The 15094-nt window shown below is 36.2% G+C and overlaps 1 protein-coding gene across 3 annotated transcripts in view; it reads right to left on the bottom strand.

The window, feature by feature from the left end:
- MAP4K5 (mitogen-activated protein kinase kinase kinase kinase 5) overlaps positions 1 to 15094 on the bottom strand; it is a 114821-nt gene that overhangs the window by 83669 nt on the left and 16058 nt on the right. For all 3 annotated transcript variants that reach the window (XM_040226777.1, XM_040226780.1, XM_040226778.1), the window contains exon 3: positions 5763 to 5820. In XM_040226777.1, coding sequence (XP_040082711.1) covers positions 5763 to 5820 — 58 coding nt within the window. The remainder of the gene's footprint in view (positions 1 to 5762; positions 5821 to 15094) is intronic.

The raw sequence follows: 15094 nt of genomic DNA, 5'->3' as shown, positions 1-15094 counted from the left end.
TTTTAATTACAATGTGTCTTGGCATGTTCCTCTCTGGGTAAATTCTATGGAACTCTCTGTGCTTCCTGGACTTAGCTGACTATTTCCTTCCCCAGGTTAGGAAGCTTTTAACTTTAATGTCTCCAATAATTTGGGATTCCTACAGTGCAAATATTACTGCACTTGATGCTGCCCCATAGGTTTCCTGTGTGTGTGCTACGCCCCTTCAGTGTGTCCAAGTCTTTGTGACCCTATGGACTATAACCCACCAAGCTGGTCCTCATTTCCTTTCATTCTTTTCTCTTTTTTCTTTCAGCAGTAGTAACTTCCAATACTCTGTCTTCCAGCTCACTGATCCATTCCTCTGTATCATTTACCCTACTGTTTATTCTTTCTACTTTTCTACTCTTTATTACTTCTAGCGAATTTTTCATTCAGTTATTGTATTCTTCATTTCTGGCTGTTCTTTATACTTTCTGTTGTTAAATACTTTTAACCTTCATTATATGCATGTATTCTTTTCCCTAAACATAAAAGCTTCTGAATAGCAAAGGAAACCAATGACAAAATGAAAAGACAACCTACTGAACAGGAGAAAATATATGCAAATGATATGACCAATAAGGGATCAATACCCAACATATATAAACAGCTCATACAACTCAACATCAAAAAAGCAAACAACCCAGTTAAAAGATGGGCAGAAGAACTGAACAAACATTTTTCTAAAGAGGATACACAGATGGACAATAAGCACATGAAAAGATGCTCAATATCAATAATCATCAGGGAGATACAAATCAAAACCATTTGAGATATCACTGCACACCTCTTAGAACAGCTATCATCAAAAAGAATGCAAATAACAAATCCTGGCAAGGATGTGGAGAAAAGGAACCCCATATACTGTTGGTGGAAATGTAAACTGGTGCAGCCACTATGGAAAACAGGTTTCTCAAAACACTAAAACACTAATTTGAAGAGATATACGTACCCCAATGTTCACAGTAGTCAAGATATGGAAGCAACCTAAGTGTCCACCAACAGATGAATGGATAAAGAAGATATAGGGTATGTGTATAAACACATATACACAAGAATACTATTCAGTTATGAAAAACTGAAATAAACAAATAAACTCCATCTTGCTTTTTGCAGCAACACTGATGGACTGGAGGGCATTAGGCTAAGTGAAATAAGTCAGATAGAGAAAGCCCAACACTGTACATCACATATATATGGAATCTAAAATATAAAACAAACCACTGAATATAACAAAAAAGAAGCAGACACACAGATACAGAGGACAAACTAGTGGTTACCAATGGCGGGTGGCAATTTAGGGGTGGTTGAGTGGGAGGTATAAACTACTGGGTATAAAAGTGAAGTGAAGTCACTCAGTTGTGTCTGACTCTTCGTAACCCCATGGACTATAGCCCACCAGGCTCCTCTGTTCATGGAATTTTCCAGGCAAGGAATACTGGAGTGGGTTGCCATGTCCTTTTCCAGGGGATCTTCTCAACTCAGAGATTGAACCTGGGTCTCCTGCATTACAGGCAGGCACTTTACCACTGAGCCACCAGGGAAGCCCACTGGGTATAAGTTAGGCCACAAAGGTATATTGTACAGCATGGGGAATATAGCCAATATTTTGCAATAATTGTAAATGTGATGTAATCTTTAAAAATTGCATTAAAAATAAAAAACTGTAAATAAAAAAGACAACCTGATAGAACTGAACAAAGCATAAATAAGCAATTAAAAAGAATATTAAAATGGCCAAACATTGAAATCACATCAAATCAAGAATTTACTGGACTTCTATGTTATTCTTTTTCGGGGTAAGAATTTAAACATTAGTCAATCTCTGTATATGAGTGAACTTGAACACAAAGGCAGCAACTTTAAAGCCAAGAAGTGAGAAATTCCAATCTTTCACAGCCTTAATTTATGAACCCAGCAACTAATCCGTATGTGTTAAATAACTACATCACATAATGGTATGCTTTCTTTTTTAAGGTTTGTTGAGAAGTCAGAATTGTAGGATTTTTAAAATACACTCATTAATTCATGATCTGAATTATAATCAAAAGTAGGATATACCCTTCAGTCAAATAAGTGAAACTGCATTATGATGAGCCCAGTCTACTTGTTGAAGGCAGAGAAGGGATAAACATCTTTGTTCCCTCTGCAAATTCAGCCCATTCATTATCTGGACTGTAACTGTTTCTTGAATGCAACTTGAATATTTATTTGCTCAAATAACCCAAGAAGAGGCAAATGCATGCATAATTTTGTTATATTCTCTTCTATGTGTGCTAATGACATTTTGGAGATCATTTTACACTTATTAGGTGGAACTTAGTAAGAGGACTCTAAAAGAGTATTATTATAGACTATTATTATCCAGGAAAAAAAGGATACTGTGCCCTATCTGAAACCTTGTTTTTAAAGTGATGCCGCATATTACCTCAGTAATCTCTCCATAATGAATCATACACACAATGATCAAAATGCTGTATTTGAAATGTAAAACCATTTTAATTGTGCAAATTAAGAAACTGGTTGGCATGATTATGGTCACACCATTATTCTACAATGTTTACCTTTATGAAGCAGCAAGTGAATGCACACCTGGTCAAAAAGCATTACTCCTCATTACAATGACCTTTTTTTGTCGAAATAGAAAAACCCATTCCAAAATTTATATGGAATCTCAGGGGACCTTGAAGAGCCAAAATAATATTTAAAGAAGTACAAAACTGATGACTCACACGTCCTGATTTCAAAACTTACTACAAAGCTACTAAAATCAAAACAGTGTAATACAGGCACTCTACAGACACACAGACGAACTAAACAGAATAGACAGTCCAGAAACAAACTTCCGCATATACAGTCAAATGACTTTTGACAAGGGTGCTAATAAGACCATTCAATGAGGAAGGACAGCGTTTTCAACAAATGATACTAGGGAAAAGGGGATATTCATAGGCAAAAGAGTGAAGCTGGACCCTTACCTAACACTGTATACAGAAATAAACTCAAAATGGATCAAAGACCTAAGACTATAAAGACCTAAGACTGTTTCTTTCATCAAAGAAAACACAGGGCAAAAGCTTCATGTATTGGATTTGTCAACGATTTCTTGAGTATGACACCAAAGGCTAAGGCAACTAAAGAAAAAATAGACAAACTGAACTTCATGAAAATTTATACTGTTTTGTGCATCTACAGACACCGTCAACAGAGTAAAAAGGCAACCCACAGAATGAGAGAAAATATTTACAAACCATTTTCCTGATAAAGGATTAACTAGAATGTACAGAGAACTTCTAAAAGTCAACAACAAAAAACTTGATTAAAAAATGGGCAAAGGATTTGAGTAGGTATTTCTCTAAAGCAGATATACAAATGGTCAATATGCACATGAAAAGATGCTCAACATGAATAATCCTTAGGGAAATGCAAAAAAACAAAAAAACCTACAGTGAAATACCCCTCACATCCATTAGGGTGGCTGCTATAAAAATGAAGAAAAATTACAAGCATTACAAAGCAGGTGGAGAAACTAGAATACTTGTGTATTATGGATAGGAATATAAATTGTACAGCCACTATGGAAAACAGTATGATGGTCCTTCAAAAAGAATAGAAATATAATTACCATATGATCTAGCAATACCACTTCTGGGTATATACTGAAAACACTGATAGCAGCACCTTGAAGAAATATTTATATGCTCACATTCATAGCATCATTACTTACGACAGCTGAAATGTAGATTCAACCCAAGTGTCCCATCAAAAGGTGAATGAATAAGTAAAATGTGGTATATACACACAATACAATATTCAGACTTGAGAAGGATGAAAACTCTGACATGAGACAACACGGATGAACTCTGAGGACTGTTTCACTTGGTTAAGGTCTTCCCTGGTGCCTCCGTCGGTAAAGAGTCTGCCTGCAGTGTAGGAGACCTGGGTTCACTTGGTTAAGTGAAGTAAGCCAGGCACAAAAATACAAATACTGTTATTCCACTTACAGGGAATGCTCAGAATAATCAAACTCACAGAGACAAAAAAAAGTATAATGTTGGCTGCCAAGGGCTGCCAAAAAGATAGGAATGGGAAGTTATTTTTTAATGAGTATAGAATTTCAATCTTAGCAGATGAAAAGCATTCTGGAATGAATAATTGTTTTGGTAACACAACATTATGAATGTATTTTATACACTTAAAAATGGTTTGAATGGCAAATTTTATGTTATGTGTACCTTCAGTTCAGTTCAGTCGCTCAGTCATGTCCTACTCTTCGTGACCCCATGAATCGAAGCACGCCAGGCCTCCCTGTCCATCACCAACTCCCGGAGTTCATTCAAACTCACGTCCATCGAGTCGGTGATGCCATCCAGCCATCACATCCTCTGTTGTCACCTTTTCCTCCTGCCCCCAATCCCTCCCAGTATGTGTACCTTCAGTTCAGTTCAGCTCAGTTCAGTCACTCAGTCGCGTCCGACTCTTTGCAACCCCATGAATTGCAGCATGCCAGGCCTCCCTGTCCATCACCAACTCCCAGAGTTCACTCAAACTCACGTCCATCGAGTCAGTGACGCCATCCAGCCATCTCATCCTCTGTCGTCCCCTTTTCCTCCTGTCCCCAATCCCTCCCAGCATCAGAGTCTTTTCCATGAGTCAACTCTTTGCATGAGTTGGCCAAAGTACTGGAGTTTCAGCTTTAGCAACATTCCCTCCAAAGAACACCCAGGGCTGATCTCCTTTAGAATGGACTACCACAGTATATAAAAACAAAAAAAGAAACTGGAGAAAAAAAGAAAGTTAGTAATGCTCTCATTAGAAATGTTTAGGAGATTCCATGGTGGTCCAGGGGTTAAGAAACTGCCTTGCAATGCAAGGGACACAGGTCTGATCTGTGGTCTGGGAAGATGCCACATGTCTTGGACCAACAAAGCCTGTGCTCCACAACTACTGAGCCCGTGCTCTGGAGCCCGTGCTCTGGAGCCCGTGCTCTGGAGGCCAGGAACCACAACAACTGAGCCTGCTGGCCACAACTACTTAAGCCATGCACACCAGAGCCCGTGCTCAGCAACATGAGAAGTCACCACGATAAGGAGCCTGAACACCGTAACTAGAGAGTAGTCCATGCTCTCTGCAACTAGAAATAGCCTGCACACAGCAACAAAGACCCAGGCATAGCCAGTAAATAAATAACATTTTTAAAAAAGAGAAACTTTTAGGATATCAAAATTAAAAATTGCTTCAAGTTTTATATAGTATAGTTTTATTTTCAGTATTTTTAAAAACAAACAGCATTTTGACAGAAGTGTTAAAACAGCATTATGCTAAGGCCAGAATTATTAAACCGATATCAACCAGCGAGGGAATGGCTGACATATAAAATATAATTATCCTGAATTTCACCAAATATTTCCCCCAAATCAATGAATACTTTATTAATCAAATTATCATAAAAGTTAAAACTGAAGTTAAAAATTTCACTATAATCTTAAAAAGCAAATTACCTTCAGATTGTCAAGGTGTCTTTCAATTTTTGAATGTGCATATCACAAATTTTATTTAGTAACAAAACTACTGCATCAAATTTGTCTTTCATCAACAACCTCCAATGGAATTTCATACAACCATACTGGAGATACCCTACTGCCCTGACAACATAAAAAGACTCTTTTGGAAGAAAGGAAACAAGGAAGGATATACGGGGGAAAGTGTTCAAAAATTATTTTGAGAGTTTTAATACATACCAGGCTCCAATTTGATAATTTTTACTGCAGCCAACTCTCCCGTATGTATATTTCTGGCCTAAAATAAAAATGAAAATAAAAATTTTAAAAAGTCTGTTAACTATATAAAAGTTACTTGGTACTTTGTTAATTAGCTACTTATGAATCAGGCTTTTAACAAAGTTGAAAAATAAAGTCTATTTCCAGTGAAACGGGAATAATAATTTTCCCAGTAAGGAAAGATATAGAAAAAATACACACACACACACACACAACTACCTTTAATCCCATCACTGAAAGACAACTACTGTTTAAAATTCTGGTTTCCTTCCAAGTCTTTTCTTACACTTAACTTTTCTCAATTAAAAAATATACTCATGGTTTTTATATATTTATTAAAGGAAAATAAAAATATCAAATTGTGTATCTTACTATCCAGAGGAAAAAGCTAACATTTAGTCTACGTGTTCCTTTTTGCCCTGTGTGTGCTCAAATGTGTATGTGTTGTACAAAATGTGTCATCACAGTCTTCTACAATATGGTTTGCAGTTTAGTTCAGTTCAGTCGCAGTCATGTCCAACTCTTTGCGACCCCATGGACTGCAGCACCCTAGGACTCCCTGTCCATCACCAACTCCTGGAGTTTACTCAAACTCATGTCCATTGAGTTGGTGATGCCATCCAACCATCTCATCCTGCTGGCCCCTTCTCCTCCCACCTTCAATCTTTCCCAGCATCAGGGTCTTTTCCAGTTGAGTCAGTACTTTGCATCAGGTGGCCATATTGGAGTCTAAGCTTCAGCATCAGTCCTTCCAATGAATATTCAGGACTGATTTCCTTTAGGATGGGCTGGCTGGATCTCCTTGCAGTCCAAGGGACTCTTAAGAGTCTTCTCCAACACCACAGTTCAAAAGCATCAATTCTTGGGTGCTCAGCTTTCTTTATAGTGTGCAACGCTGCCTAATTTTCCATTGATGGTACATATAACTTATTTAACTCATTTGCTATTAATGGACTTTTAATAGGATTAGGATTTAATAGGACTTAGGATTTTAATATTATTTTGGAATTAGAAATATATATATATATCTTACAGCTTTATATCTATCTATAGCCTTGATTATTTCCCTCAAATAAATTCCTAGAAGAGAAAATATTTACCACTTAACAAAATATCATGGACAGACTTGGTATAAATAATACTTCAATGATTATCACAACAAATATTTTAGCACATATCAAAGTCTATTAGTAAGGCAACCTATAAGCATAATTGTTACATCAAAAGGTATGTGGATTTAAAATGGACATAATGCCATATTGCTCTGAAAAAAAATTATTGGGATTTATACTCATGCCTTGGAGAAGGAAATGGCAACCCACTCCAGTATTCTTGCCTGGAGAATCCCAGGGACAGAGGAGCCTAGTGGGCTGCCGTCTATGGAGTCTCACAGAGTTGGACACCACTGAAGCAACTTAGCAGCAGCAGCAGCATACTCATGCCTAGCTTAGATGTTAAATCTATGTCTGCCAAGTTCTACTATAGGTACAGATTTGTATTAGTTTTAAAAAATTATGTATTTTCTCAGTGCAATACATAATTTTAAGTGGTTCATAAAACCATTCTTACTGCTAGATATTAAGGATATTATACATAGTTTTTTCATTATTTAAGATTATTTTTTTAATGGGTTCTAATGAAATGACTAGGTCAAGGGTATAAATATGAACATTTAAGGCCATCAACACATACTGCCAAAATGGTCTAAAAACATTGTACCGACATACTGTTGTGTATATTCGCTCAATGATGTCTGACTCTTTGTGACCCCATGGACTATAGCCCACCAGGCTCCTCTGTCCATGAATTCTCCAGGCAATAAGAGGGTTGCTATTTCCTTCTTGAGGGGATCTTCCCTACCCAGAGATCAAACCCAGGTCGCTGGGTTTATAGGCGGATTCTTTACCATCTGAGTCACCAAGGAACATACCAGATGATGCTAATATGAGTGTTCATTTTATTACACCCAGTGGCCCATCATATGTGGAAATGCAATTTAATAATCTAGAACATTTTTCACTTCAGTGTATTAGATTTGAACGTGAATTTTCACACACATAAAAAATAAGGACCATTTGATAAAACAGGACAGTATGATTACACCTTTTTTGCTAGATTAAGTAGGTCATGTTACCAAAGAAGAGAGGGAAAGAAAAGGGAAGGGAATAGAAGAATGACAAAGATTACAGGTAAGATAATATCAGAAGGGATATTTTTAGAAATAACATATAGATGGTGAGAAAAATAAAAGCATGGGGACAGCAATGCAGAGGCAGTCACAAACAGAAAGATAGAAGAAAAAAAGGATTTTTTTCTACAGTAGCAGTCTCAAATATTTTGTGATAAGTTCATATATTTTCCTCATCTATCATGGTAAACAGGGTAAGAAGTCTCAGGAAAAGAAAACATTTGACCTCACCCCTATCAATGGCTACCCTTCCCCCCAGCTGCAAACACATTTAGAAAAATGGGAAGAGACAGCCAGAAGCCTCACAACCATTCCTACCCTCTCTTCTTCCCTGTCCTTAACAAAAGAATCATCTCAGTCTTTTCCCAGTTCCTAAGATCTTTCAGCATTTTATATCCATATAGTAGAATATTATTCAGTGAAAAAAAGAAACGGTGGGAGTAGGAGGGAGTTATATGTGTACTTACATGGCTTATTCATGTTGTTGTACGACAAAAATCAACACAACATTGTAAAGCACTTATCCTCCAATTAAAAATTTTAAAAAAGGAATGAGCCATAGAATGGACACATGCATATGTATGGATGAATCTCTTCACTGAGTCCCTAACAATCACAACATTGTTAATCAGCTATACCTCAATATAAAAAAAAATTTTTTAAGCAAAAAACCCCAAAACAAAACAATAACAAGAAATGAGTTGTCAAGCCATGAAAAGATACGGCAGAACCTTAAATGCATACTAAATGAAAAAAATCAGTCTGAAAAAGCTATATACTATATGAGTCCAACTATACAACATTCTAGAAAAGGCAAACAATAGGAAAAGTGGTTGCCAGGGGTTTGGGTGAAGAGTGATGAATAGGTGAAGTGCGGAACATTTTCAGAATGGTGAAACTAGTCTCGGTATGAAATTGTAATGGATACATGTCATTATGTATCTGTCAAAATCCACAGAACTGTACAACATAAAGAACGAACCTCTGGTTGAATAATTGTAATAAATATACCACACTTAATGCAAGATGTTAATGAAAGGGGAAACTGCGTGGGTGGGTGGGTGAGGTGTGGATACATATAACTACGTATCTGCTCAACAAGTCTATAAATAGAAAACTGTACTCAAATTAAGCCTATTATTTTTAAAAGAATACATGTAAAATTATATTAAGTATATTGATATTTTCAGACATATTGTGCCAATATTTATGATTAGAAACAATACAACTATGTTGTATTTCAATTTAACAGACCCAAAATGAAGATGCAGGAACCAAGGACACCGTTTTTAAGAGATTCTGAGGGACTCAGAAAGGAACAGATCATTGAAAAGTTTGAACAATCTCAGAATCACATAAAATAAAGATGGTATTTTAAAATTCAGCTACACCATGTATAAGCCAAAATATATTATCTGTCATTACAGAAATAAAAGTAAAGAATATAAGCTAAAGGTTCCACTGATAGGATAAACACTTAAGTGTCAGTCTCCATTTTGAAGACATATTTCTGTTCTTTCCAAATGAAGACCCGATGGGCAAAAGTTCATACTCTGTAATTTTCCAGCTGGATTTTTAAAACAGAAAGCAGTGCCAGGCTCTTTTACAATGAAAGGCAAAGAGGCTTTCAAAAAAAAAAAAAAGATCTTCTAAACAGAGACTTTACAGATTCAATTTACGAAAGAGATCTTTCAGAAATTTAACTATACAATTTCACACTTTAATCCAGTGGAGTCAAACGTAATACTAGTGTTTGAAACCCAACATTTCCTTTTGACAAATTAAGTGTCAATACACCTGAAGAAACTAGATATTCTCAAGTATTTTTGTTTCTTAATTTTAACACGCAAGAATTTGAAGATTCTGTGCTGCATTTCTAAGAGGAACTAATAGATACCACAACATCTCTACAAGAAGATCTAAATTATTTCTGATTCCCACTTATCTTAGAGGTTATTGCTATACACTAACACTTAGACTTAAGGGTATACTAAACACCCAAAAGTCTAATAAAGTATTTCATTATAGTTTATTTAACTCTTTATTAATCAGGAATTAAAATTATTAGATGAAAAAAGATAAATAATAATGGGATCAGTGTCACTATACAATCCATAGAAGAGCCTTCCTATTTAAATTAATTTTCTATCCTCATTGCCAGGGTACTTTCCTTATCTCTTAATATTTCCAAGTCAATTTACTACCAAAGAAGTACTTTTACTCAAACTCTTCTGTCTTGGACTTTTAATGCATAGTGAAACATTAAATTTCTGCTTGTACCAAGAAGATGTTTGTCTTCCGAACTAAACCATTTCTATTTTAACAGGATTATGCAGTTATCAGTTTTGTAAACCATGAACTTTCCCATATGCTGTAAGATTTTTAACGTGACTAAAAAATAATTAAACTTTTGAGCTATCAACAAAGCATACAAAGATATAATTTAAGGCATAGTCTATCTCATTAGTGAGGAAGATGAAAGTCCTCTCATTCCAGTGATTCTTCCCCCTCACTAATCTAGTGCATTCCCATATGACTACCAATTACATCTTTCAAGTCCTCACATCTTAATTGTTAGGGTTCCATGGTCCACTCCATTTATAATCTCTCCCTTACAAACATCCTTAAATTCTTCTCTTCTTATCCTCTATCATGCTAGTCCAGCAAAATCCTTATCTGATTAAACTTGATTATCACTAGCTCCATACTGATATTGAACAGCTAAATGTTATTGGGAAAAAAAATTATAAAATCAAATTAACGGGCCTTACTTTCAAACCATTACACAAACCTCAAACTACAACTTCTCCACTAGGTTTGATTTTCTATTCTTCATGAAAAAATACTTTATACTTCTCTCTTGAAGCCTTTAACACTACCTAAGCCTCTGTTACTCACTCCTCTGTTACCTATCCATTAGGATACTCTATTTACTGAATTTAATTCCATACGAACAGAGTCATATCTTTTCTTTATCTAACATTCTACTATGTAGTCCTATGGCTTTAATAACCATCTCCAGGATTAATCTCTCCTCACCCAGCTCCAGACTCCTAAATTCATGGAAACCTGACACGCATGCCAACCCTAACACGCCTAACATATAACATTCAATTATCCCTGCTCCACAAACACTTTCATCCTCACAAATTCCCAATCAAAATAAAATTTACTGCAGCCAGTCAGTTGCTTAAGCACAAAACCCAAGGTCATTCTTCATTTCTTTCCTTCACATTCCTCACATCCAATAACTGAGAAAACACTGGTATTTTAAAAATATAAAGCAAATTCATTAACTTCGGTCTCCTCCTCTGCTATACTCCACTCCAGCTTGTCTCCATTCAGTTCAGTTCAGTCGCTCAGTTGTGTCCTATTCTTTGCGACCCCATGAATCGCAGCATGCCAGGCCTCCCTGTCCATCACCAACTCCCGGAGTTCACTCAGACTCACGTCCATCGAGTCCGTGATGCCATCCAGCCATCTCATCCTCTGTCATCCCCTTCTCCTTCTGCCTCCAATCCCTCCCAGCATCAGAGTCTTTTCCAATGAGTCAACTCTTCGCATGAGGTGGCCAAAGTACTGGAGTTTCAGCTTTAGCATCGTTCCTTCTAAAGAAATCCCAGGGCTGATCTCCTTCAGAATGGACTAGTTGGATCTCCTTGCAGTCCAAGGGACTCTCAAGAGTCTTTTCCAACACCACAGTCCAAAAGCATCAATTTTTCAGTGCTCAGCCTTCTTCACAGTCCAACTCTCACATCCATACATGACCACAGGAAAAACCATAGCCTTGACTAGACGGACCTTAGTCGGCAAAGTAATGTCTCTGCTTTTGAATATACTATCTAGGTTGGTCATAACTTTTCTTCCAAGGAGTAAGTGTCTTTTAATTTCATGGTGAGGAATCAGCAAACTATTTAATGTTAAATGCAAAGAACAGCAAATTGAGGATAACTCCTAGTTTCTGGATTGTACAAGTGAATAAACACTGATTCTACTCACTAAGATGACAAACACAGAAGATGGACACATTTCATGGGTGAAGGGGAAGGACAATGAAGGAACATAGATGAGGGGCTCAGATATGAACGTATTTACATTTCAGGTTCCTAAAGATAAGCCAATTCATTGGAAAAGACCCTGATGTTGGGAAAGATTAAGGTCAAGAGGAGAAGGGGAGACAGAGGATGAGATGGTTGGATGGCATCACCAACTCAATGGACATGAGTTTGAGCAAACTTTGGGAGACAGTGAAGGACAGGCAAGCCTGGCTACAGTACATGGGGTCGCAGAGTCAAACATGACTGAGCCACTGAACAACAACAATAGAAAACTAACTGCATATAAATGGAATATCCTGTAAGCCACTTAATAGCTCCTGAGGCTCAAGAACTAACATGGTTTGGAGGCAGACTGGGCATCATCAACAATACTGAATCCAGGCCAGTAGATGAGATAACCTAGGAAGAGTACATAGAGTTAGAAGAAAAAAAATTCAAGAACAGAAATCCTAAAATATTACTGACATTTATGGGATAGTGCAACAACTCTCCAGGATAGATTAGATGCTAGCCCACAAAACAAATCTCAATAAACTTCAGTTCAGTTGCTCAGTCATGAAGAATGAAATCATAGCAAGCATCTTTTTCAATGACATTAGATTAGAAATGAACTACAAGGGGAAAAAAGCTGCAAAAAGTACAAATACATGGAGGCTAAACAATATGCTGCTGCTGCTGCTAAGTCACTTCAGTTGTGTCTGACTCTGTGCGACCCCATAGACAGCAGCCCACCAGGCTCCCCCATCCCTGGGATTCTCCAGGCAAGAGTACTGGAGTGGGTGCCATTGCCTTCTCCGAAACAATATGCTACTAACCACTGAAGAAACCAAAGAGGAAATTTAAAAAGTGCCTGGAGACAAATGAGAATGGAGACACAGCCATCCAAAGTCTGCAGGACGCAGCAGAAGCAATTCTAGAGTTTATGCAGATGTGAGCCTACCTCAGCGAGCAGGGAAAATCCCAGACACCTAACCACACACCTGAAGAGGCCAGAAAGATGAGAACAAATGAGCCAGAAGCTTGAAAAGGAAAAGAAATAATAAAGATGAGAGCAGAAATAGAAAAAAAATTTTAAATGTGAAAGATCAATAAAACTAAGAGCTGGTTCCTTGAAAATATGAAGAAAACGGATACACCTTTAGCCAGACTCATCAAGAAAAAAAAAAGACACAAATAAAATCAGAAAAGAAAGAGAGAGAAGTTACAACTGACACCACATATATCCAAGGATCATAAGAGAATATTACAAACAATTATACACCAATAAAATGGACTACCTGGAAGAAACGCACAAATTCCTAGAAGCATACAAACTCTTACTGAATCAGGAAGAAACATAAAATATCAGCAGATCAATTACCAGTAATGAAATTAAATCAGTAATAAAATTTTTCCCAACAAAATTCCAGGATCAGACAGCTTAAAAAGTAATTCTACTAAGCATTTAAAGAAGAATTAACACCAACCCTTTGCAAATTATTCAAAAAAAAGAAAAATGAAAGAAGGAACTGATTCTATGAGGCAAGCACCATCCTCATACCAAAACCAGACAAAGACACAACAACAACAAAAAAGAAAATTAAAGAATATCACTGATGAACATAGATACAAAAATCCTCAACAAAATATGAGCACACTGAATTTAATAATACATTAAAAGGATTATACACTATGAACAAATGATATTATCCCAGGGATACAGGATGGTTCAATAGCTTCAAATCAATCAATGTGATATATCACATGAACAAACTAAAGAATAAAAATCATATAATCATCTTAAGAGATACAGAAAAAGTTTCTGACAAAGTTCAACATCCATTTATGATAAAGACTCTATAACAAAGCGAGTATAAAGGGAACATACCTCAGCACAATAAAAGCCATATATGACCAATCTACAGTGAACATCATACTTAACAGTGAAAAGCTGAAAGCATTTCCTGTGAAATCAAGAACAAGACAAGGATGCCCATTCTCACCACTTATATTCAACACAGTTTTGGAAGTCCTAGCCACAGCAATCAGAGAACAAAAATAATAAAAGGAATCCAAATTGGAAAGGAAACATAAAACTATCAATAATTGTAGATGACATAATATTATATAGAGAGAAAATTTTTAAGATGCCACCAAAAAACTATTAAAACTAATAAATGAATTCAGTAAAGCTGCAAAATAAAATCATCATATCACCTATAGACTGAATGCAATCCTTATAAAAATACCAATGGCACTTTTCACAGAACCAGAACAAATAATTCTGAAATTTATATGGAAGCACGAAACACTGCAAATAACTAAAACAATCTTGATAAAGTAGAAGAAAGCTGGGGATATCACACTTCCTGATTTATTTATATTATAAAACTACAGTAATCAAAACAGTATGGTACTGGCACATAGGTCAGTGGAATAAAAGAGTCCAGATACCCACACTTACATTGTTAATTACTGCAAAGGAGGCAAGAATATCAAATTGGGAAAAGACAGCCTCTTCAAGAAATAATGCTCAGAAAACTGGACAGCTACATGCAAAAGAATCACACGAGACTACTTTCTCACACCATCTACAAATATCTTAAACTCAAAATGGATTAAAGACATAAACATAAGACCTAAAAACATAACACTGAAGAAAACATAGGCAGTACACTATTCGACATTGGTCTCAGCAATATTTTTTTAAAATATTCTCCTCGAGCAAGAGAAAATCAAAAATTAAAGAAAAAGCAGACTATATCAAACTAAGAAGCTTTTGCACAGCAAAGGAAACTACCAACAAGACAAAAACGCTACCTACTGACTAGGAAAATATACTTGCAAATAAAATATCCCATAAGAGGTTAACATCCAAAATACATAAACAGCTCATACAACTCAAGATCAAAAAAAAAGAAAAAAACTCACTTAAAAAAATGGGCAGAGGACCCAAATAGATACTTTTCAAAAGAAATATAGACAGCCAACATGCATATGAAAAAATACTCAGCACCACTAATCAGTGAAATGCAAATCAAAACCACAATGTCACAGCTGTCAGAATA

This window comes from Oryx dammah, unplaced genomic scaffold (assembly GCF_014754425.2).
Source record: "Oryx dammah isolate SB20612 unplaced genomic scaffold, SCBI_Odam_1.1 HiC_scaffold_26, whole genome shotgun sequence".
In the NCBI taxonomy this organism is placed as follows: Eukaryota; Metazoa; Chordata; class Mammalia; order Artiodactyla; family Bovidae; genus Oryx; species Oryx dammah.
The sequence above is the reverse complement of the archived record's forward strand: the minus strand, read 5'-3'. Positions and strand labels throughout refer to the sequence as shown.